Source organism: Ornithodoros turicata, chromosome 3 (assembly GCF_037126465.1).
Source record: "Ornithodoros turicata isolate Travis chromosome 3, ASM3712646v1, whole genome shotgun sequence".
NCBI classification, from domain to species: Eukaryota; Metazoa; Arthropoda; class Arachnida; order Ixodida; family Argasidae; genus Ornithodoros; species Ornithodoros turicata.
In genome coordinates this window covers 83,497,247-83,523,341 of record NC_088203.1, presented here as the reverse complement: position 1 = coordinate 83,523,341, position 26,095 = coordinate 83,497,247, and the positions used below count along the sequence as shown (strand labels likewise).

General features: G+C 46.4%; 1 protein-coding gene across 3 annotated transcripts in view; it reads right to left on the bottom strand.

Annotated features, from left to right (window-relative positions):
- Positions 1 to 26,095, bottom strand: part of LOC135388713 (calpain-C-like) — an 89,820-nt gene that overhangs the window by 41,517 nt on the left and 22,208 nt on the right. For all 3 annotated transcript variants that reach the window (XM_064618444.1, XM_064618447.1, XM_064618445.1), the window contains exon 3: positions 9,033 to 9,102. In XM_064618444.1, the coding sequence (XP_064474514.1) occupies positions 9,033 to 9,102 (70 nt within the window). The remainder of the gene's footprint in view (positions 1 to 9,032; positions 9,103 to 26,095) is intronic.

Sequence of the window (26,095 nt, the reverse complement as noted above, 5' to 3'; positions counted from 1 at the left end):
CTACAGCTGGCTAACCTTTTCAGTGACTTCCATCTTTCATAGTCTCATAGTCTTTTAGCGACTCCAGACTCCTGAAGAAAGTGGACTATCGCGTCTGCGAGTTTTTGAGTGTAGAAAATGTAATAGGTAGTACATAGTCCAGGGTTGCGGAATGGGATCACCCATTCCATTCCAATTCCACTCCGAAGAATGAAGATTTGTGATAATTTCATTCCTTTCAATTCCTCGAAATGAAAAGGTATGGTCAATTCCCACTCCTGGAATGGCTTGGCAAACCCATTCCATTCCTTTAATTCCACCAATAAAAGAATGAGGATCGGTAACCGTACTAGCTAGCCCAGCAGTGCTATAGAGGAGATTGAAGTTACCCAATACGGAGAAAGCACAAAGACGAGGTTATTTCGCCCTCCTCCTCTCCTCCTCCTCTTCATTGGCATCATCATTACAGGAGTTTTCCGCTTAAGCAACTGATTTGGGGTTGCGGGACTCACACTAGTGAAGCCAAAATCTCAATTTTATTTATTTTTCTTAAAACCAAACCAAACCATCGCCCTTGACCGTGTGGCACCCAGACCTGCGAAAAAAAAAAACGCCTAATTCAATTCCCATTCCATTCCCAAGACCGTTTCCGCCATTCCATTCCAATTCCATTCCGGGCTCTGATAAATCTGGAATGATTCCGGAATCATTCCAACCCCGGAATGGCAACTCCGCAACCCTGGTACATACATTACAAGGAAGTGTGTGTCTACCCCCCAAAAAACATCACTACGCTGCATCCTCACAGCACGAATGTTGTCAGTAAGTGGTTGAATACTAATAGATCAGAAAACACAGCTATTACGCTGAAGTAGAGTGGAAAGGGTTCAACGACTTCTGTCACGGCGAGATGAAATTCTGGGAGCCTCCAAACGCGTAATTTCGTGGGCTGTGGGACCAGCTACGAATCCTGATTTCATTATACCTCCTGCCTACAACTGACCTACATTGCCGTATACGCTGCAGGCGTCTCGTTAAACAGCCTCACGCGGCTTCTTGTTATCAGTATGCAAACGTAGAGGCCAGTTAGTATCAGAGTTGGCCCTACGAAGATGGCTTGGTTGTGGAAATTCTGCGAGGTTGTGGTGAGATCGCTTGCAGGTCGAACGAGCTAACGCGGGGCGTAGCGCTCGTGAAGAGGGGCACGTGATACCGAACGTGCACGGCGCTCCTCGCGTGGTACGTGAAGGGCGCATCGTAATGTGTCAGGTTTATGAATAAACGATTTTCAAATTATGCGCGCGCCGCCAAAGCGCGTGACGCAAAGCAGCATGGGAACTTTGAGCTGCTCCGTCGTCTGGTTCGGTTATGGTTTATCCCGGCGACGCTGCTGCTGCACACCTGGAATGATGTTGTTGTTCTTCATCTACCTCCGCCTCTGGGCGTATCGAATGCTCTATAGGGCTCCAAGATCCCATGATCCCTTGCGTGTCACAGGTGGCGCTTGCTTTTGTAAAAAGGTATATTTCCCGCCCCTCGTTAGCCCGTTAGACCTGTAAGCAATTAAGCCTCCAGTTCGTTGCTGACAATCACCTCACAGCACGGCAGCGCATACCCTTAAAACACAGCTTAACCGCATGGCACATCCCTAGCCTACCATTCCACGACATCGTTCTTTCCCTCGATTTCTTGAAAACGGGATGGGTACGCCTCTTTGTGACACTTATGCGATTATGCTAACTGTCACAGAAACGCGTACATCCCGCGTTTTCCACATTCTTAAAACAGAACTTCACCGCATAGCACGCTCTTAGCCGTCCACCACCCGGAATGATATCGTTCTACCACATGATTTGTGAAAAACGGGAAGCGAACACCTTTTTGTGGCACGTATGCGGCTAAGATAGTTGTCACAGAACGAGGTACGTCCTGCACTTTCCACAAATCGGGAGTGATAACGGTATCATCCTGCGCAATGGTTGGCTCTAAGCGTGTTATGTGGTGAAGCTCAGTTCGGCGAACTCTTCCATTACCCATCAGTTCGTCACGATGCAAACTGCTGTGTAGCCAACAACGGCGATCCGATTCTTTCAGGAGGGCAGGAGACATGTTCTCGTACACACGCGTGACCACAGATTGATAAAAAATAAAAAATAAAAGGTGGGCGTTTCGGTGCATATACAGTATCATCATCAGCACATGAACAAGAGTTGCGTGGACTAACTTCGGTATTCTTGTCCGTAGCAGAACTTGGTGAAGTTGAAGAGAACCTCTAATCTCCTCGTATATTAACTTCACATAACCCCCCACCCCCACCTAAATAACACCTTCCTATGTCATTACATGCAACGGCAATAGGGGGCTTCTTCCTGACGGAGCCCGCGGACAGCCTTTCGTTTAAGTGCTGATGATGATGCACGTATAGGCGTCGAAGCGTCCGAATTTTCATTCATTATGTTATGTCAAGCCGGTGCAGTTGCTCAATGCAAAATCAACTCCTATTTATCTGTATCATTATTCACTTTCAATCGTCATCGTGTCGCATCTCATATACCGGGTGTCTCAGTTAAATCCCCGGGCTAAATAATTCGCGAACGGGTGCACCAATCGAAGAACTTGTCTTTTTTTTTCTTTTTTTGAAGTATCTGTCCGATACCACCTACAAGCTGCGCACCGTGTGAATGAGATGGAGGAGCTCATTATTTAAATAACAATTGAAATGAGTTTCGTGAAAAACATGACTTCTAAGTCAGGGTGCCGTCGGCATTAAAATGGGTACTACCCTTTTTGGGACCTTCAGTGGACACCTTTTCGTTAAAATGTTTCACCCAAGCGGGTCATTTGTTTCAGTAATTATTTGGTTTCGGTTTACATATTTTTGTCGCGACTGGTCGCGGTGGAGCGCAAAAAGGCGCTCTTCCACTCCCCTATCCACTAATGAATTACGTGTTCCTGAGCTTACTTCGCAACGGGAAGTGCTGAAGAAACAGTTTGGGCCAGTGCTGTGCTTATGGAAACCATGTGATATCAAGGTACTGTGCGATAAACTGTGTTTCGTCCGTGCGATCATCACAGAACAAGGGCACTTATCAGTCAGATACGCGGGGTGGGGGACTGGCGAAGCCTGTATGACGCTGTTACTTTTTCTTCAGCACTCCCCGTTGCGAAGTACGCTCAAGAACATGTAATTCATTGGTGGATAAGGGAGTGGAAGAGCGTCCTTTGGCGCTTCACCGCGACCAGCCGCGACAAAATATGTAAACCGAAACTAATTACTGCAACAAGTGACCCGCTTCGGAGGCAGAATATTATCGAAAAGGTGTCCGGTCCCAAAAGGGGTAGTACCCATTTTAATACCGACGGCGCCCTGCTTTACAAGTTATGTTTTTCACGAAACTCACTTGACTTTGTATTTGAATAATGAGCGCTTCCCACACATTCACACGGTATTGGACAGATACTTTAAACAAGAAATAAAAGAAATAATAATCTTTGATTGGGTGCACCCGTTCGCGAATTATTTAGGCCGGGGATTTAACTGAGACACCCTGTATATGCCCCATCTCATCGTCATCATTTATTGTTGTTGTTGTTGTTGTTGTTGCTGGCCACGCTCGCGACGCTATATCAGGCCAACGATGGCATATGCGTGCACGGTGGTTAGCGTGCTGGCCATGTCACGTGGAGACTGGGAGGTATCGGGGTTCGAATCCTGGTGCCGGCTGGTGCAGGCCTGGAATCTGAGGTGTTCCTGGGTTTTCCTCAGACGCTGTCAGACACACACTCTCAAAACAGAACTTCACCGCGTAGCACGCAGTGCGCCAACCATTGCCACTCCGATAGGGTCATCGCTTCTGATTCGAAGACAGAGAAGGAGGTACGCCTTTCTGTGTCAATTACCGTATATCCAAATTGAGAAAAAAAAAAAGAGGCTACTCCCCTCTGTTCGAATCACGAGTGATAACCCTATCAGTCGCGGCAATGGTTGGCGCACAGAGTGTTACGCGGTGAAGTTCTGTTTTTACAATGTATGTCGGCACAGTTCTCTTTGAAGTCGACCCAGGACGCACATTCCCCCAGAGCGTTAGTCGTGACGTGGCCCACCTCTGTGAGGACGACAACGGCGAGCTATTTGACTGGCACCACCACCACTGTACTCTAAGAAGAAAAAAAGGAGTAATTTTACTCCTTTGGGGGAGTAAATACATTGCCACAAAAATATAGTCCCTTCCGGGAGTAAATGAATGTCACAGAGTGGAGACTGCGTTTCACGCTTTGTTCTAAGAATCCCATGAACAAAACTCGCGTGCATGCATGAAAATACTTCGAATCGAACAGTCAACAGTGATATGTCGAGTGATATAAAATCTTACGACATACATAGGGCACAATTTGCGAAGAAAGAAACGCTAACTCTTTCTTACTCTGTGGGGGTGGAAAATTGCTAAGTTGGCTGAGTAATACAGCCTTATGCCATCAAATTGACCACGAGCATATATTTACATAGACTGTTGCATTAGGAAGACAATTTGTGGAGTTCAGTGACAATTTGCTGTCCTGGGGAGTAAATGTCGGGGCTAGGGGACCAAAATAGGGAGTAATTGCATTTTAGGGGACTATAAGCTGCAATTACTCCCCATTTTACTCCTTTTTTTTAGAGTGCACCACCGGTCTGCACTCTAATAAAAAAGTGAGTAAAATAGTGAGTAATTGCTGCTTTTACTCCCCTAGACTGCAGTTTACACCGCATTTTAGTCCCCTAACCCCGACATTTACCCTCCAGCACTGCAAATTGTCACTGAACTTCGCGAATGGTCTTCCGAATGCAACAGTCTACGCAAATATGTGCTATTCGTGAATTTGTTTTAGTGCACTGAGATTTCGCTTTTGGTGCCAAGCTAGGTGATGATGTTCTCATTTATTCTGTTTCCATTCTGTTGCAAAGCGTCGAGTTTTGTGTAATTTCCCTTTCTTTTCTTAATAACGCGTCCTGGAGTAGCCAGTCCCGAGTGGCTCGAGACTAACATATCCATTTTTTTCTTTTAAAAATCAATCAATCAATCGTGAATTTGATGGCAAAAGGCTGTATAACTCAGCCAACTTAGAAATCTCTCCACCCACACAGAGTAAGAAACAGATAGCGCTTCTTTTTTCGCAAATTGTGCTCTATGTATGTCGCAAGATTTTATATCACTCGATATATCACGGTTGACGATTTGATTCAAAGTATTTTCATGCATGCACACGAATTATGTACCTGGGACCCTTACACTGTGACCCACTCTGTGACATTCATTTACTCCCATGTATTTACTCCCGAAAGGGGCTATTTTTTGTAGCAATGCATTTAGTCCCCAAAAGGAGTAAAATTACTCCTTTTTTCTTAGAGTGTGGTTGCTACTTCGTATACGTCATCTCCCTTCTTCAATGGTCTTCGAAATCGGCAAGTGCGTTCGGCAAGTGGTGGTAGTGGTATAGCCTGCCTTACTCTATATGTACCGGTCCGTGCAGACAATGGCGCGCCAAGCGAATGCAATGCATTCTAGACAGGTCATGGTCAAACGTCAACGTATACACATAAAGATCGCTGTGTCCACGACTATAGCAGACAAACCGTTCGTAGACAGCCGCTCATTCCGCACGTCGTTTCGCAACTGCTTTCGACCTCGGTAATCGGTAATCACTTTTATCCAACATACTTGCAGTGAAACGCGTAGGTTTGCAAATGAGACCTCGCACAGCTGACTACTCCCGAAGATGTGATAACGACACCCCGTGAATACTCAGCTGACTGTATTATGTCTATCGCACTTACTGTATCGCGTGTCGTTGTAAATAATGTACAGAGTGTTTTCTGGGAGCCACCATCTCCATATTTTTCTTCTCTAATTCTAATCTAATCTAATGCACAGATATAGTTAGGTATTACGTATATGTCTTGTGGTGTATGTATGTATGTTTGCATGTATATAGAACCTGTGCAGAGAACATAACAGTGAATCTGTTACTCGTACTTTGAGCTTGAGTGTGATTATAGAAGGAAAAAAAAACGGAAGATATTGAATTCGGTCACCTGACGAATTCTGCTACTCCCACAAAGGAAATTAAATGAATGAAAGGCGAAAGACAACTCGTACGTAAATAGCGCTTGGTGGTGGACTAGTTGGTATGAGTTCGTACATAGAGGTCTATTGGAAGCATTCTACATTCACGAAACAGGCGAGGATTCTTGCGTGAGCGCACTTTCTATCATCCTGCGCGATAAAGAGATTATTCTTTTGAGTCGCTTTCGTCGCCGCTGACGAACTGGAATGTATTGCCCTCCTCGCCCGTTCTAGTTTTTCCTCCTCTCCCCTCCTTTTCTTTGCGAATTTCATTAAACAGTTGCTAGTAGCACTTGTCTCGTGTATAGTCTGTTCTCCTCGTCCTGTCCTTTTTGTACTTCTACGCAGTGCCCAGACCTCGAAGTATGTACTCGTACATGTTCAATAAATTTTCTCATAACACATCAATTGTAAGCCGTTCAGCCTTGCCGCAATCTTGAACCCTTGCTCTGAACCCGCGAAGCACCGTCAATGCCTGCACTTATTTCATCAGTTCTTCTACCGATCTACGTCTACCGCCCCACCCGAACTGCTCTAACCTCAGAATCTTTTGCCGAGTGCGGGGATGTGATCTGTAGAACTTCATCGTACTACGTACATGACATGTGGTCGACTGGATGAACTACGAACTCCGACAGTTACGACGCCCCCGCATGTGTAGTATCTGATTTGCTGTGTTCTGTCATGTGCATGTGCGTATGTGTATGTCTCATCTTTTTCATCGCCATCTCACTCATATATTACCCCGCCAACATGATTTTCCTTTTTTTCCCCTTAATAAACATATCCCCCCCCCCCCCCCGACCACATGCGTCGCAATTGTTGCGGTGAAACACCTCATCCCATCGTCATTCATGTGCACTCTTAAAAATGAACTTCACCGCATAGCACGCTCCTCGCCATCCATCATCTCAAATGATATCGCTATCTGCCCTGATTTGTTGAAAACGGGAGGCGTACGCCTTTTTTGTGACAATTATGAACAGCATAAGTGTCACAAAAAAGGCGTACGCTTCCCGTTTTCAGCAAATCAGTGCAGAAAACGATATCATTCGAGATGATGGTTGGCTAGGAGCGTATTATGCGGTGAAGTTCATTTCTAAGAGCGTGGGGCTATAGTTTCTGGAGCTACAAAGAGACAAACACGAAATTCTAAAGTAACTGTAAATAGACAACAATTAGTTACAGTTAGTTTAGAACTCGTCGTCTATTTCCCTCATTTCAGAAACTATAGTCGTGTTCGACTTAAGAAGGAAAAGAAATGTAGTCCGTCAACTACATACGCCGTTGGAGATAAGGAGACGCAACACGGCACCAGGAGAAATACTGCAGCGCCACCACGCAGCGTCTTGTCATGCACTCTTAAAAATGAACTTCATCGCATAGCACGCTCCTAGCCATCCATCATCTCAAATGATATCGCTATCTGCCCTGATTTGTTGAAAACGGGAGGCGTACGCCTTTTTTGTGACAATTATGAACAGCATAAGTGTCACAACAAAGGCGTACGCCTCCCGTTTCCATCAAATCAGGGCAGATAACGATATCATTTGAGATGATGGTTGGCTAAGAGCGTGCTATGCGGTCAAGCTCATTTTTAAGAGTGTAGTGAGCATAATGGGCTGCATTATCTCGCGGAGGAGCAAGCGTGACCTCTCTGTCCCCAACCGTCCTATCTGCGGCGCATTAATATTTTGAGAGCCGATCGGGCTAGATTTTTTTTCCTTATTAAGCTGAACACGACAGTATATTCATTCACTTGCTTTCGCGTGAATGCGCGTTCATGCACTTGCTCTCCGAGAAAGAGCTATTAATTGCAGTTACTAGTTCCTTGCCGTACACTCTTAGAAATGAACTTCACCGCATAGCACACTCCTAGCCAACCGTCATCTCAAATGATATCGTTATCTGCCCTGGTTTGTTGAAAACGGGAGGCGTACGCCTTTTTGTGACACTTATGCTGTTCATAATTGTCACAAAAAAGGGGTACGCCTCCCGTTTTCAACAAATCAGGGCAAACAACGATATCATTTGAGATTATGGTTGGCTAAGAGCGTGCTATGCGGTGAAGTTCATTTCTAAGATTGTAGGGTTCCGCGTTTTCGGTTTTAATCGAAAAACACCGAAAACATACGCCGGGTAAATTTTCCCTCATTCGGTTTTAATCGAAAAACACCGAAAACATACGCCGGGTAAATTTTCCCTCATTCGGTTTTAATCGAAAAACACCGAATACAGAGGGACATTCCACGACATGGCAGAGATAAATTACTGCACATGCCCAGCAAGTTGTTGATGGAGATCAGAAAATCGTACCGAAATACGATGGTTGTGAAAAATGTTCGTTTACTTTTTCGAACAACGCCATGTTGAATGAGCGCCGTGTGGATATTACATTGTGACTTCTATTCGCCGATAACTGTCGGGAAAACCATGTACATGTCTGGAAAAACATCGAAAAACGCCGATTTCATGAAAATCAATAAACATCGATAATCATACGCTGAATCCGCCGAAAAATAAAAACCGATAACGCGGATTATTGATCAATAAGCGATCAAGCTTGTAATTAAGTTACTTCCCGAAGCTGGTCGAGCGCCACGAGTCTGAAACGCGGTGCTCTGTACACGTCCTCGGCGACCGCCCGCGTAAAGAAAGATTGACCTCACCGGGGTGCAACGACTGCCCTCCGCGCGTGAAAGTATCGTTCGCGAAGCGTGCCGCCTCCGAGGACCCAAGAAAAATGCACTCGTTGTTCCGTTTTCGCTCCAGCGAGCATTGTAAGCAACCAGCCAGAGTTGCTCTTCACTCGCTCTAATGAAAGCACGGACGAGCAAACGACGTGTGTATTTTCGGGTGCCGTGAACCGTGCCCATCGTAATTCGTACGTAAGCCACATGTAAGCACGCGGCGAACAATGCATTGCCCGTTCAAACAAAATCTACTAACCGAGTTTTCCTGGAGAGACGTCGAACTGAGATGGACCGTCGGACACAAAGACAGGGTTAGTGCAGATGTCCTGGAAGAAAATGAACGAAAAGAAATTGAACAACGCAAAATTAAACAAAATTAATACTTTTTTTAAACAGTTGCGAAATAGTTTACTTATTCAAAGACACGTGACGAGACACATAAAAAGAAAAGACTTTCGAACTCTTGTGAAAGCAAAATCCTTTGACGAGAAGCTGGTCTGAGCTTCGTTTTGGCCGCTATCACTGTGTTAGTCTGTTGTTAGGATAGAGTCCCAACTCTGCTTCTGGTCAATACATTCAAAACGTTTTTCCCCGTAGCTTCGCGAAGCTACGGGCTCGTAGCTTCGTAGCCCGACGACGACAACCCATTATTCGATATGTTGAACTGCAGTACACAAAAGGAGGCCTAAGAGTGAAAGCACGCTGTGTAAGACACTATACTTTCGACACAAATCCCGGGACCAGACTCCCTGTTCACAGAGCGCAAAATGCAGGAATCATTGACATCTCGTATGTGGCGGAGTTTTAACGTTTTGCTCAACAAAACTGAGCAATGGCGCATCAACATATCCTTCCCATGTATTGAAGTCTTAGTCATTATTTGAATGACATTTTTCATTCTCGCATTTATATTATTATCAGTCACATTTGTTTCTCAACCGTGGACCAACAGTTATTTGCATTCACCTAAATTTGTTCATCAAAAGCCATTCTCCGTTTCCCCCTAGTTGTTCTATACTGATCCTATAAGGCTCTCGGGTACAGAAATTGTTCATATATATCAAGGGGGAGCTGGACATTTTGGTGCACGAGCGTCCATAGAACGAAATCCGCGGACCCAAATATTCCGTATAAGCGAGCAACAGCTCAGTCTATGGGTACAGACAGCTGTCGATGAAGCTTGGAGTTGGACGGACTAAAAATAATACGGAGAGGTTGAAGAAGCTTGTTTGTTGTTGATGCTTCACGGATGGCTGTAATAGCTACTGAAATTGTATTTATGTATTTAGCCACCAACATCGCTTTTATTGAAAAGTGGATAAACTTTTATTGAGTTGATCGAATGGCACTATTAACCGACCTTTTTTCCCTCTCTTTGCTTTGCTGACCTTTCCTCTTTCGCTTCTTTTAATCCACCCCCTTCAAAGCTGTAGTCTGCGTGATACATCAGATCATGCTTATCTGCAGTCCCGAAAAGAAATCCGCAGTCTTGCACGAATGTCGAATGTTATAGGAAATACTTTAAGTTAAGTAAAAAAATAAAAGAAAGTGGCTTTGCCATAGCCGGCAAGGTAGCACAACTGCAGCACAAGTGACAAAAAAAAATTCAGCCTCTACTAGCTCGTCCTTCGTTTAGTTTCTAATTTCTCGCCATTTTGCTTCAAACCCGACACGCGTGTCCGATTTGGACAGAGCAATATTCCGAGAATCTGTTACAAGGCTACAGTATACGCAAAGCCCCGCATTATCAGCCAGTCATCCGATCGCATGGTGGTACATAACCTGACGGTATCTCCTCCTAAGGGCCAGTTAATGACAGTGTTGACACGAAGAAAACTGCGCAGACACGGGACGTGAAGTAGACAAACAAGGCGCTGGTGAATGACAGTGTTGTTTGTTTGTTATTTTTCTATTTCCCCCCTTTCTTTTCGCACAATTTGCATCCTGTCTACTGGCAACGCACACTAATGATTTAGACGGGCACTAAAGTGCAAAATTTTTCCTCGCCGTGTAGTGAGCCGTAATTAACGCGTCCTGGAGTAGTCAGTCCCAAGTGTTTTGGGACTAACATCTCCTTTTTTACTTTTTCAATCGAGACTGGCTACTCCAGGACGCGTTATTTGTAGCTTGTTATGCGTAAAACAAATCAAGGGAAAGGAAGGCGAAAAAAAAGAAGTGAAGGAAAAATGGAATAGATGAAGGCATCACCACAAAACTTGGACAGAAGGCGAAAAGCAAAATGCCCTAGAACTTGGCGCCAGATGCAACAGTGCAGGACAGTTCGAAAGTGCCAAAATCTCAATGCACAAAAAACAAACAGCGTCACAGAGTGTCAAAGAGGTCCGTCGAGACGAGGAATTGCAGAAGGACGCGCAGGGCAGGTATGAGCTGATCTCCAGGCCAGCACCCAAGAACCTTTTCGGTGGAGTATGATCAGTGGTGGATCACTCCCCTCCCCCCCCCCCAAATCCGAGGGCCTGGGTCCGCCACTGAGCATTTGGGCGATTATCCATGCGGGCCAGCGATGACACAAAGGTACTACGGTGTGCACTGTACCTCGAGCAGTCTTGGAGTGTGTGATCCACGTCTTCAACTACACCAACACAGAACGCAGTTGGAGAAGAAAACCTTGCCGAGCTTGAACAATAGTCGGCCGCTGTATGGTACGTTGAGGCGGAGCCTGCAGATGAGTGACGTGATGGGGCGAGGAAGCGCTGACGGCATATAAAAACGGAGATCTGGGTGGTGGTCGTGGAGGTGGTGGTGGTGATGCCGGTAGAATGTTCTAAGGAAGACTAAGTTGCGCAAGAATGTCGTAGCAGGATCTTCTCCTTCAGACTCTAGTTGCATTGTTCAGAATGACCATCTTGTTGGGTTTTTTCTCACTCGTTCTCGCTTATAGTTTCCAACCAGATTGCAGTAATAAAGACATAAAAATAAGAATAAACAGCTCGCGCGGCTCAGCGCCGAGGACAACTGCCTTACACACCGAGACGTGTCACTTGTTCGAATCCAGGCACCACTTCTGCAATCTGAGTTACCCTGCATTCTTCGAAATGAACTTCACCGCATAGCACGCTCCTCATCTCGAACGATGTCGTTATCTGCCCTGATTTCTTGAAAACGGGAGGCGTCCGCCATTTTTGTGACACTTATGGTGTTCATAATTGTCACAAAAAAGGCGTACGCCTCCGGTTTTCAACAAATCAGGGCAGATAACGAGACCGTTCGAGATGATGGTTGGCTAGGAGCGTGTTATGCGATGAAGTTCATTTTTAAGAGTGTGCGCTTGCCTCAGACATTCAAAATATATGAGTGATGTGTATGTAATATCTCCCTCCCACGCAGGAGCTTGATTTATCACTCTTAGGAGCACAGAAAAGAAAAATAATAATACAAATTACGAGCTAGAGTAGCCACTGACTACTGGTGATACTAATGGCCAGTAATTCCTTCATTTCCCATTCGTCCTCAGCGTGGCCTCCACCGTTCCATGGAACATTGCGTGTATCGATACTAATGAGTGATATCCCTGAAATGGCGCCTTCCGTGCGTGATGCTTCCCCTCCGGCAAGACCGTTTGCCGAGCGCGCGCGCGTGTACGTTCCATTTATGCCTCGCATACGATGAGGGTACACCACCCCGGCATTAACCCTGTTTTTGAAGCATTCGGTGGCCCGCCGTGCAGGAGAGGGCAGGAGCAACAAACTGGAATGAGCTGCATGAAATTCGTCGGAACGCGAACATATCGATATGCCCCGCCCCGCAAGGCCAGGTAGCTCCCGGACGAAGCTTTGTCGCTAGGGTTCTCGGTCTTCGGTATTTACCGAAAAGAGCCAGTAAACTTATGCCGGTAAATTTTTTACAAGTTCTGTGGAAATAATTATTCACCGATTGGCGTTGAAATGTCGGCTTCAAATGTCTTGATTTCATTTCCTGTCCCTTCGTTCTGAACTGGTTGACGGGGGACATGAGGTCGTTCTTGAGAGAGCGGGCATTTCATGTTTAGCTTCTCACGGGGTCTTAATGTTGCCGATAGTCCGGTTCTAGGCCAGTTACAAATAGATCTGCATAGTGAGAATACGTCTATTCGGTCAGGAAGTGCCCCAGCTAGAGCCTAGATACCATGGGGTGTATACCAGTGCGAACTATTCGCTACGAACAGTGAAAACTAGGAGACGGTCCGACTGAAAGATTTGCCTTCCACAAGAAAGATCCGATGCTAATTCCTTACAATGAAAAGAGCGGTGTGCGATGTGACATGCATCGCTAACATGTACCTCCAATCTTATCAACCCCCATTTTAACAGTTGGCATTGTAATGAAAACACACACACACACACACACAAGGACATCACGTGTTGGTTCACCTGTAGGCATGGGAAACTCCCATCACGTTCCTCGCCGGTTTCCACCGGGTGCTTTCACGTTTCAAAATATTATCACCGAATGACACCGATTCCTGGTGAGCGTAATAGCCACCGATTTGTCCCACCGAATTTCTGAAAAATTAAGCACCGAAAATCGGGGACCCTATTTGTCGCGAACCGAATGGAAGCACGATCAGCTCGCGTGACGTTCTGCGCCGAGACCGCATCCGAGACCTGCACTCTTAAAAAAGAGGAGGGGGGGGGGGGGGGGTAATGGCAGGATAGGCTCGCCGTTGTTGGCCACACAGAAGTGGGCGTCGTCACGACTATAGCAAAAAAAAAGAACACAAAACAAAACACAAGGAAAGGACGGACGGATGGAGGGTAGAGGAGGATGAAGGATGGGGTTGCGGTGAGGGTGCACGAGTTCGTCGGGGGAGCAAAGTCTTAGATGGGACGTTGAGCAAGGCCTGCCTTCTGCAGAAAGAGAACTTCACCGCATAGTACGCTCCTATAGGAGCGTGCTATGCGGTGAAGTTCATTTTTAAGCGTGTGGGTTCGGATCACGGCACCGGCTGTGATCCCTGGATATTTTCCCTGGGTTTTCCTCAGACGCTGCGTACACCTCTAAAATCATAACTTCACCACATAAAACGCTCCTATAGCCAATAATAATCCCGCAGGACATCAATCATACACCGTTACCATGATGGTGGTGGCTGCTGATGAAAGGGCTCTTAAACATGAATGTCACGACATGACACGCTCCTAGACAACCATTATCCCGAATGGCATTGTACGGGAGGCGTACGCCTTTTTTGTGACACTTATGCTGTTCATAATTGTCACAAAAAGGCGTACGCCTCCCGTTTGCAAGAAATCAAGGCAGATAACGTTATCACTTGAGATGATGGTTGGCTAGGAGTGTGCTATGCGGAGAAGTTCATTTTTAATAGTGTATAACTTGTTGAAGACGGGAGGCGTACGCCTTTTTTTGTGACACTTCTTCAGTTACCTGTATGTTAATTGTCGCAAAAAAGGCATACGTCCCGCGCTTTCCACAGACCGGGAGTGATAACGGCATTATTCTGTGCAGTGCATTCTCCTTCAGCGCGTTGAGTGGTGGAGCTCTGTTTTGAGAGTGTAAGCTAAATGCCCACACAGTCCCCTACGAAGTCGACCGTGGACCTATGACCCTCTCCCCCCAACAACATGACGCCATAACAGGCTGACAGGCAGCTCAGTAAACAGCACCACCGCCACCGCTAATACAAGTGTATTGTGAATAGATGTCTCGGTAATTTTGTTGTATTTACGTTAAGTATATTTTGTAGGAGGGACCCTGCAGGTATCCTCAGGGTTTCCGAAAGGATGGTGCGTCATGCACACGACCCCCTCCCTCCAGTCACGCGACTGTCTCCTTTGTACAATCGGACTGTCTTCTCTCAACCTAACGTCGCCGCAGTCGTCCGCGCTGTTTGAAGCCCACTGAGGACGCACAAGCGCTCCTGGAAAGTGGTCCCGCGCCCTCTTGAGTAAAGGAAATGGGAAGGGAAGACGCTATGGTAGAGCATATGCTTTGAGAATCAAAGAGAATGACGTCTTTCGAAGTGGCACTATATAAGCTCTAAGTATCCACGTGGACAGAGCGAGAGTACGAACGGTTAGTCTTCCCAAAATTATTTCTTTTCTCCCTCCTCATACTTGTTTGGACGCGTGTTTGTGAGGTAAATAAACTTTCGATGCACATATACGGTAACATAGCGGAGCTTGGGGTCAAAAGACACTATATGGAAAGGGAGACCAAGGATGTTTCACGTCCTCGAACGTAATTAGAAAGGCCCCTCTTGCTCACATTAAAGGGTTATGTGCTCCTTTCCCTTCTCCCACCTCACATGAGTCTTGTGTTTTTGGTGAAATTAAACATAGCGGTGTTTTGAGATTCGTGTTGTGTTGTCATCTGTGTTCCTGAATCTCAGGGTTTTGAGTTACGGACGTCCGTCACCACTAACTCGCCTTCCTCCTCGCCGTCCTATCAATGGAAACAGACTGAAGAACTATGCCCCTGAGTTTGGGGAGAGAGAAAAAGACGAGGACAGCATATAACATACATTATCTTTTTTTCCTCCCCAAATTCAAAGACATGAAACGAAGAAAGAAGGAAGTCACTGAAAATAGCTGCAGGACTTCAACCCCTGGCCGCCTTCTGGATTGCGAACCAGGACTCTATCAATCGCGCTAAGCTAAAACCACTCCCCAATGACTTCCAAGGTTGCGTCATCTGAAGGGACTAAACCACATCCACTCGCTCACTCATTACACTTTCTCTCTTACATGTTTTCTCGCTCACTCACACATTAATACGACAGGGCGACGCAAGGGGCATCTGTTGAGCACGATGGAAATTGATGTTCCGAGGGTGGAACACAGAACATCAATTGCACCAAGTGCACTTGAGTCTTTGTGTGGTTGTCCTTTCTTCTGTGTTCCAGCGTCGGAACATCAATTTGCATCGTGTTCAGAGACATGGTTCTTCAGTCGTCATCACAGCAGCTTGCTTGACTCATCTTCTTTTCAATGGAAACAGCGTTGTCCACTGGGAAATGCTCCTCGGACTGGAATGGGATGGATATGAGTAGAAAAATATGGAGATAGTGGTGGTTCCACAACCATGTATCCGTTTATACTCCATCCACAGTATGTCAGATATCTGGCTGTAGTGCAGCGCGCTAGATGGGTCCCCACAGAGTATCTGCATCTCAAAGCCGTTCGTCTGTATGTGCCGGTTTTTGGTCCGAGCCTGTCGGTATTGTGGTGACTAAAATTTCTTTGGGGGAAAAAAATATGCCGGAGGACTCCATTATAATAGACTAGGTTCTTTTCGTCTCGACAACAATAGAGGGTTTAAGTAGATCGTACCCTATCGCCTTTGCGTACGCAAGGGATAGCGTTGATTGTTTTGCGCACGCAGAGAACAGAAAGAGGGCTTTCGCGCAGTACGCAGAACCACAAACGCTATCCCTTCCGAACGCAAAGGCGATGACGGACGATGTACTAAAACCCTCTTCCGCAAAGCCCGTGTGACACTCGCATGTGTTCATGCTTCAAGGTCACTACGGTATGCAAAAATAAATATCGCGGAAATAGGCGACACCCGAGACGACCTTGCCACTGCGATCCGTTGAACGACCTCTTGCGACAGCATCTCTTTCGTTTCTTCTTCTTCTTCTTTTTTTTTTTTTTTTTTTCTAGTGTCGTAGTTTGACTAATATTTCCTGCAGGAACCGCAGGAGGATCTTGTGCATAGCTCCGAGGAATCGCAGGAAGGGACGGCGAGAAACTGGGTCGGAGCGCACATTAATTATCGTGACCAAAGCGGCTACCTGCGCTATTTCGCGCTGCTTCCTTGCTACCTCCTGCAGCTCAGATAATGACAGATGCTTGTGGATACCACCCATATATATCCATTCTGAATACAAAGGGAGAGTGCGGATGTTGACAGTTTGATTGATTGATTGAAAAAAGAAGAATATGTAGATGAACGGTTTGTTTTCTCTATATACGCTATAGCGTTTTCGGGATTCTGTCCTTTGAGTTATCCTCGATGTAACTGTGCAGAACCACGTTTCGGATACGATTTGTTTAAAAATGATAGATGTATTTAACGCTTTTCTGTGACACTTATGCAGTTACATTTATTGTCATAAAAAGGCGTATGCCCTGTGCTTTCCGCAAGTCAGGGGTGATAACACTGGTTGGCTTTCATCGTGTTATGTGGTGAAGTTTTGTTTAACTACGGGGTATCATCAATTGCCGTAAAAGAACTCTTTCGTGTTCCGGCGACGTTCTGCTCCGTAATCAAAGCCCTTTGTCGAAGACTTGTCTACACTATGCGTGCATCCGTGACGAAGCAGCTCATTCTCGATATGATGAGCTCGTGTTATGAGACTTCCACCGCAGTTTTCACGAACGGCTCAACCACGAGGGGAAGTTCGTCGTCTGCCTTCGTCATTCCCTCCGAGTCAATTTCAGATAAGGGACACCAAGCTGTTAGACGGGCTATGACCCTGACTGTGGCGTTCGTCGCCACTTCGCGACATCTCCAGTGGGTGTGGGTGGATGTGTCTGGCATTCCTTTCCTTAGGTGATCTGGGGTAGCCGGCCCTCGTGATGAGGGCTACAATCCCCATTTTTTTTCTTTCAATCATCATCAGCAGCAGCAATTTCAGATGGCCATCATCTCTCACATAAAACATCGTCAACATGCGCTGAGCTTTATGCTATCCTTTTCGCCCTACGGAAAATTACTGACAGCCCCGTTCGCTCCTGGGTCGTTTTTTACGGATTCCAGACCTGCGCTGCAGTGTGTGGCAACTATGGGACTTCGCGGCTTCCTCTATCCTGTGGTCATTGAAATTCTGCAAGTATATAAGAAAGCAAGCGCACAGGGCCACTCTATCGTCTTCCAGTGGATCTCGGGTCATGTGGGCATTAGCGGAAACGAGGACGCAAATCGAACAGCCGCAGGCGCGCGCCAGTACACCCGGCGTGTCCCCATCATCTTGTCTCGGGGGCATTGCCGTTACCTCGTCTCAAGCCTCACTGGCCCCATGATGCAGTTCCAATGGCAACGTGACATCACCACCTACTCTCTGCTTTACTCCGTTGACCCCACATTGACCCTTACTCTCCCCCGCTGAATGTCGCGTTCCTTTACCACAGTCTTCCACCGCATGAGACTTAATGTGGCTTTTACACCGGCTTTCAAACACCTCCTCGGTGTCGGCGAGTCCAGCCTCTGTTCCACGTGTGGTGTGCGCGGTGACCTCCATCACGTCCTCCTGATCTGCGGACAGTACGATCGCGAGCGCGCCCTCATGGAAACTGCTCTCCAAAGCGTCGATCAACGCCGTTCCGACTTAGCCAAAATTCTCGGGCCATGGCTGGACCCCTCACATCTGATGCAAGGCCTACGAGCTGTTGCTGAGTTCCTCTCCAGCACTGGACTAGTGGACGAACTCTAATAAAACACCTTTCCATCATCATCACTTTCTCATCCCTTCCACAAGTGCAATGGGGCAGTGCACCGCCATAACGGCGGAGAATGACCCACCACATCATCATCCCATTTATGTGTGTGTGTGTGTATGTGTTGTCTGCACTATGTACACATTCACCGTTATATATATATATATATATATATATATATATTCAGTCATCTTCAGCAAGCTACAGACACCAATTTAAATGGCAGAGCCACGAACACCGAACAGTGGCGCTTCCAAACAGCTCTGCAATGACGTAAACGAGACGTACATCGATGAGCCAATACGTGGAATGTCGACCGTACGTTCCTCATCACGGACACTTTCGTCGTCGCAAGCCATTGACAAACTCGTGGTACTTATCGCTGAGATCGCATACCAAGTTGGGAGAACACGTCAGGCACCAGCGCGTCGACGAACGCATAACCGCCTTTACGAGCGAGTATACCGCTGCTTCAAAAGGGCGCTTAAGACCTCTGTAGCCAAATAGAGTATTATTTGAGCTTGCAGGTTCAGTGGCCAGTAAAGTGATATTTTAGGTTTGTGTGTTGTGCTCTCTTTGTTCGCGACCTTTTAGCCCACACGCAGCAGTTGCTCCGTATCCGCATCTTCATTTTCGGTGGCCATGTGGCCTCCCACGGACTGACATGACGATGGTATGGGTGAAAGCCGGGGGTATGTTTAAGATAAAAAGAAAAGAAAGGTTAGCCAGGCAAAGAGCCGGCTTGCTCGTCCAACGAATAAGAAAGGAGTTTGTAGTCAAATGGTGCCGGGCAGATTGGAGCTGCAAAACTGACAGCAATGTTCGGGGGGGTTAACGTTGCGTAGACGAGCGTTCATCGTGAGTAAGCAGCACAAGGACGCGGACAAAGAACGGAGACAGGACGACTGCTAACTCTCAACTGACAGTCTTTCAGTCTTTACTAATAGAAACCTGTTTATATACACTAGAGAAGGGGAGGGGGGGAAGCCTGCTCCTGTCAGTTGAGAGTTAGCAGTCGTCCTGTCTCCGTTCTTCGTCCGCGTCCTTGTGCTGTTTTGTCACGATGAATGTACACCAACTACCCTCCGCCTCCACATACTCCTTCCGTAGACGAGCGGTCTGCCAGCTTATACTGGCGGCATGTCTCTCGGGGAGAGGGAAAAGGGAGAGGGACAGCAATGGGTAGTGGCGAGAAGCACCCATATAGTATTGCTCACAGACGGTAGTCTGTAATCTGATTTCTCTTTACAGATGTAGTGCTTATACGATCGTACAAAATAATGTATCTTTAGAAAAAAATCCTCCCGGGAACAGCACTGCAAAGGGTTAATGTGCACAAATGAACCTGTTTCTTAAGCTCCTTCTAATACATTCGGTGGCACGTATCCGTGCACATTCACCGTGTACACTGATGTTATCTGGACTCAATCGCAATGATTCCCAGCCTATTTCCTGCTAAGCTCTTACAATAAATGGTGGTGGTGATGTATACATGCCCTTCTGCATCGCTTCCGGTTTGTTGCCAAAACAACATCCGGTTTCGCAGCAAACATCGGTCTGCGCCAACCGCTATGTCGACTGATACTGTTATCGCTTCTGATTTGAGGAGAGAAAGGGCCGTATACGCCTATGGCAATTCAGAAAGAGGCGTCCGCCTCCCATTTTCAACAAATCAGGAAAGTGAAAGATATCATTCTGCATGGTGGCAGGCTCCGAGCGTGCTTAGTCGCGGAACGACCGGAAGTCTTCGAGGCACCGAAAGTTGTGACGCGGCCTTGTTTATGTTTACCAAATAATGTCATCTATAAGTAGCTGGACGTTATTGACCTCACAGCAGAACGAAACTAAAGAGAGCTTCGACACGTAACGCGCCGCTAGACAACCACGTTCTCGAATGACATCGTTCACTTCCCTGGTTTGTTGAAAACCGGTGGCGTACGCCCGACCTTTTGTGGCACCTTATGCAGCTATGTTAATTGCCACAAAATATGTAAATTACCGCGAGCAATCGGGCAGAGTATGGTCTGTGGCGATGAAACACCACGACGATCAACATCAAAATAAACTTGTTAATGTAAACTGTCCGTAAGGTGTGCGCCTTCCATCCTATACCCAGGTGGGTCTTGTGCCAGCACGATCTACAAAAACTCGCAACCTCGTGCACACTCTAAGAATGAACTTCACCGCATAGCATGCTGTGCGCCAACCATACAATTGATACGCTCTAAAAACAGAGAGAGAAAGAGTTGACGATTTCAAAGTAACGATTTCAAAGTGAGGCATATAGGCAGAATGACCGAACTTCACCGCATAGCACGCTGCGCGCATAACACGAATGATCGTCACGAAAGCCCTGTTATCGGTGCTCTCCTCGAATCAGAAGTGATAACCCTATCATTCGTGCCAATGGTTAGCGCCGAGCGTGCTACGTGGTGAAGTTCGGTTTTTAGAGTGCAACGGTTGGCGCCCAGCGCGCTATGAGGTGAAGTCCCGTTCTTACATCGCAGCGGATATCATAGCGTGCTCGCGGTGTGTGCTATCTGAAAACCAGCAGCAGCCCCATTCTTCGGAATATAGTGGAACGCTTTTGGAATGCATCGCAAGTGTTGCCGAACAGTAAGGTCAGCACGTGAACAATTTGTACGAGCGTTTTCCTGGCAAGAACGCGTAACTTTGATTTTCTTTAGCGGTCCCTCCCCTCGTCGTCCACATACCTGTTCCACTGACACTGACCCATATGAGACCTTGACTGGAGGTCGCCTCTTACATTTTCTTTCGCTCTATGAACGTGATGAGGAGCCCAATATCTGGTTCATCTCGAAGTAGGTCGGATAGCCGAAGCTTCCTGTTTGACCCCCCAACCTGTAATGGCTTTCTGGGGGAAACGTCTTGTGGGTGCTGCTCGCTACTGATCTGAGACAGCAGCTAAACGAGGCTGAATTAACGACGTGCAAAAATGAATTGGATAAGATAAAAGCTTTACTTGACATTTCGTATCAATGGCTGAACGCTAAGAAAACTGTGACGTGTCACGGGTTCGTCAAGATATAGTACCGCGGGGAACACTGGTCGTAAAGGACCAGAGAATAATGACCAGTGCTGAGTAAACTATAAGTTGCACCGAGTGCTCTTGCACGAAAATCTGTTTTCGCATCTTGGTGACCATACGATAACAGCACGGTTCCGTGATAACAGTGAAACAGTACGTGTATGCATGCTCTTTCTGAGTATAGTACATAGCAATATAACACGGATTGTAGTGCGCAACGGCAAAATGTTTGTAACACCTTTTTTTTTCTTTGTTAGTAGCCACAACATCCATTATTAAAAGAACATATCGGCTGTGCGAACAACTCCATAGCTCCGAGTTACAGAGGAGGAGTCCATTGAAAATTTGAAGCAATTTTTGTTAGGGCTCCTGTTGGCAGGGAAAACTCCTCGTCGTCGACGGCTACGTTAAGTTCTCTGGTTAAACTGGTTAAATCGTGCGCACCAGAGGTATCAAGAAACACAAGTATAACAGGGGGGGGGGGGATTTGTTGGCAAACAAAAAGGAAAAGGAAAGATGAAAGGGGAAAGGTCAGCCATGTAGCACGCCGGCTTGCTATTCCCTAAACAAAAACGGTAAACAAGAATAAAAATAAATTTACAAAATAAATGAAAAAGAGCACAGCACGGGGAGCACAGGAGGCCCGCACGGAGAAAGCGGAGCACCGCCTCTGTGACACTCCACTGGCTAGCTCGCTGCACGGGGCCAAGGAGTACGTGTACGGGTACCGGTACGGGTTCCACAAGAATCCCATGTAGTGAACGTGTTCTCCTGTATCATGCGTTATCGAAGACGCAAGTATTGTAAATAGACTCGTGTCAACAAAGTTTATATTGCAAAGCTTTTTGAGACTTCGTGTTTGTGTCTGTCCCTTCGTGTTCCCTAGTCTCGGGGTTTTTACATTATGCATTGCAAAGGTGTCGCGAGTCCTGCGAGCATCACTGCGAAGACAATTTCCGGAGAATGGGTTCGTGAGAGATCTCTGCCAACCAGACCCTATAGAGCCGTATCCTCACTCAGCCAGGGCGTTCCCTGTGTTTGGAAAAGGAAAAGGAGGAAGAGGCCTGAACGAAGTTGGCTGCTTCCGTGCTTTCAGTTTTTTTTTTTTTTTCGTTTTTCTTTGTATTCGGGCATTAAACCTTTCGTCAGCAAGCTATTCGATTCTGTGTCGCTTTCTCCTCCATTTCGTAACACCCTGGGCTTCCAGGAACCCTTTGACTATCTTTGACAGCGCTTCCTGCACGCGCAGCGAGCGCGTGCCCAATGCATGGCCAAAGCTACTGGAAGTATGGTGAGCTAGAAGGCTTCTAGCTTCTAGGCTTCGAGCTTCTAGGCTTCTAGAAGGCCTTCTAGCTCACCATACTGGAAGGGTCCCTCGAAGCACCACAGGGATCCCTCAGGGTTGAGTGACAATATCACACTACACGAACTTTGCGCTCAGCGTTCACGATCATCACAAAATAATCTTGTATTGCTACCTGAAGGATGGGACAAATCTTGTATTGTTGACTGATTAGATGAGTCACAGAATTAGTGAGCCCATCTTCCTTATCGTTTTACCCTACGTTTCCCTATACCCTCAATTTACTGATCCGCTTTATTTTCCCCAACACTTAGTATTGTAGGATGGGACAAGCATAAGCTTGCCCCCCATCACGCTTCAAAAATAAAGCGCCACCTCTGGCATGCAAGGGCTCATGGGCCCAACACTTCATATATACAGGGTGTTTCAGTTAAATCCCCGGGCTAAATAATTCGCGAACCGGTGCACCAATCGAATAACTTTCTTTTTTACAAGTATCTGTCCAATACCGCCTACAAGATGCGCACCGCGTGAATGAGCGGGATGCGCTCATTATTTAAATAAAAATGCAAATGAGTTTCGTAAAAAAGCGTAACTTCTAAAGCAGGGCGCTGTCGGTATTAAAATGGGTACTACCCCTTTTGGGACCTTCAGTGGACACCTTTCAGAGAAAAATCTGCCACCGAAGCGGGTCATTTGTTGCAGTAATTAATTGGTTTCGGTTTACGTATTTTTGTCGCGGCTGGTCGCGGCGAAGCGCAAAAAGACGCTCTTTCACTCCCTTATCCATCAATGAATTACGTCCTTACACCAATGAATTACACCAATGAATTACGTCCTTTTGCGCTTCGCCGCGACCAGTCGCGACAAAAATACGTAAACCGAAACCAATTAATTACTGCAACAAATGACCCGCTTCGGTGGCGGATTTTTCTCTGAAAGGTATCCACTGAAGGTCCCAAAAGGGGTAGTACCCATTTTAATACCGACAGCGCCCTGCTTTAGAAGTTACGCTTTTTTACGAAACTCATTTGCATTTTTATTTACATAATGAGCGCCTCCCGCTCATTCACGCGGTGCGCATCTTGTAGGCGGTATTGGACAGATACTTGTAAAAAAGAAAGTTATTCGATTGGTGCACCGGTTCGCGAATTATTTAGCCCGGGTATTTAACTGAAACACCCTGTATATATGTATTGGCATCGGAGCGGAAGACCAGCCACACAGACTGGCTCCCTCTAACGTTTCACACGGACTAAACTAAGGCAACACTTCAAAAACCAGGAAGCCACTGCATAAATTACGTCAACGGACACTTCTTTTTCGTGCCTTGTCCGTACTTCGGTCTCTGTACGACAGAATTCACGTTGAGCTTGCGTGCGTGGCGCTATATTTCAATGTGCGCCCTTTTCTTTTCTTGATTTGAGCCGAGATGCAAGGGCGCAGAGTACTCTTTCTCGTGATTCCGTGCACGTGATGCGACACGAAAGCGGGTGTAGTCTCCGCGAAAACTGAGGAGGAGGAGGAGGAAGTGGTGTGCGCACATTTCTTGAAAGCGTACCGCTTATTTCACGGATTGTGCTTTCGGGACGGTTCAAGCTCCAGCTCATGCTACCACACACGCTAGGAATAGAACCGCACAACGCGCTCCAACCACCATTCCAAATGGTATCATGCGCTCTCAAAGCAGAACTCCACTAGATAACACGCCGGACACGTAGCAAAAAATATATCTCTCATAGGGACCGCTATTTTCCCGTATGTGTAAGATAAGGTTTCCTTCAGTATAAAGGGGACTATCTCCATAGGTAGTTCTCCTACTTGATCACAACACACACATAGGCTCCATACTCGATTACAACACACACAACTACCGCCATTGGTAGTTCTCCTGCTTGATGACAATGCACGCACTCTGGTGGCCGCTAGATGGGCCTTCACCGATACGTTTCCTACTTGATGACAATACGTAGTTATGGTTGCTGATCTTCTGGTTGCTCTTTTTTTTTTTTTTTTTTTTTGCTGAACGTGCCCCTGGCTCGAGTATCGCGATATTGAAAGTGAAATGCAATATTGGTTATCGAAACAGTGTTCCGCACACGATTCCTGGCCTAATCACTCTGCGGCTTTGACGTAGGACGCAGAACACTGCCCTTGGTCTTGGGGAGACACCATGGTGTCCAAGACATTCATGACTCCAGCAGTTTCGAGATGCACTCAGGAAGGTATTACCCATTATTCGCCACCCTGGCTATCGCGACCTACGGTACTACATCTGAAACTGTAGGCGTGCAAATGCGCCTTGCGCCCATGAGAATATACTGGTGGCGCAAAAGTTTGTAGCACAACGTCGAGTGCTTATGTCAGGAAGCTTATTGCGGCGGTATGTAGCAAAAAAAAAAAAAAAACAGAATCCGGCTTCGAGTGTAGCCAAGCTCTGGTCAACTGACGTCGCCCCAGTCACTATTCCTCTCCAGACCTGTTTGTCGTCTCAGTCACTACAGCTCACTTCTAAACGAACCCGGTGACCTTGAACCAATTATGAACAGCATAAGTGTAACAAAAAAAGGCGTTCGAGATGATGGTTGGCTAGGAGCGTGCTGATCACAATATTTTATTTAACATAATTATCTAAGTACACAAGTTACTTCTCAAGTTACACTTTGCTTGTAACTAACACCATAACAACGTAGATGTTCTACGTGTGAACTATCGTTACAAGAATGTCACACTGCTAAAAGAATGTACAATCTACCATTCGTATGTACACATATCAGGCAAAATTCGACTGAAAAATTGGTTGTGTTTATTTACACTATTTACATAATCTGAATCCCTTGTTAGAAAACCAGGTTCCTCAGAGCAACGCGCCCATACTTCACGCATATATACCGATTGGACCACTATGCGGTGAAGTCCATTTTTAAGAGTGTGGGAGCGTGTTATGTGGTGAAGTTCTGTTTTAAGAGCGGCATGCTTCTAGCCAACTATCATCCCGATTGGCAACGTTCACTCCCTTGATTTGCTGAAAACGGGGGGGTACGCCATTTTTGTGGCAATTATGAACTGCATAATACCACAAAAATGGTGTACGTTTTCAGCAGATCAGGGGAAAGACCGATGCCACGTGGGATGATAATTGGCTAGAAGCGTGCTATGTTGTGAAATTTATTTTCAAGAGCGTAGAATAAAAAAAAAAGACAGTATCCCGACACCGAAAATAATATCTGCGCGGCAGGCAGCGTTTATATGGGTAGCTGCTTTCTACAGTATATGTGGTTCCCAAAACGAACAAGCAAGAAAAAAAAAACTTGCATACGAATGAGTACGAAAATTGAGGGAACCGCGTACATGCATCATTCTCAACAATTCGTTGTGAACTAGGTTACGAAGTTATGTACTTCATGTCACGCAACTGTATCACAGTTTCTGGGTGGTGGTAGTGCTGGCGGTGGTGGTAATGGAGCGGTTTGTATACATGCCGTTTTCACCGCTCCCGGTTTGGTGCCAAAACGACATCCGGTTTCACAGCAAACACGCTCTGCGCCAACCACTGTGCCGATTGATAC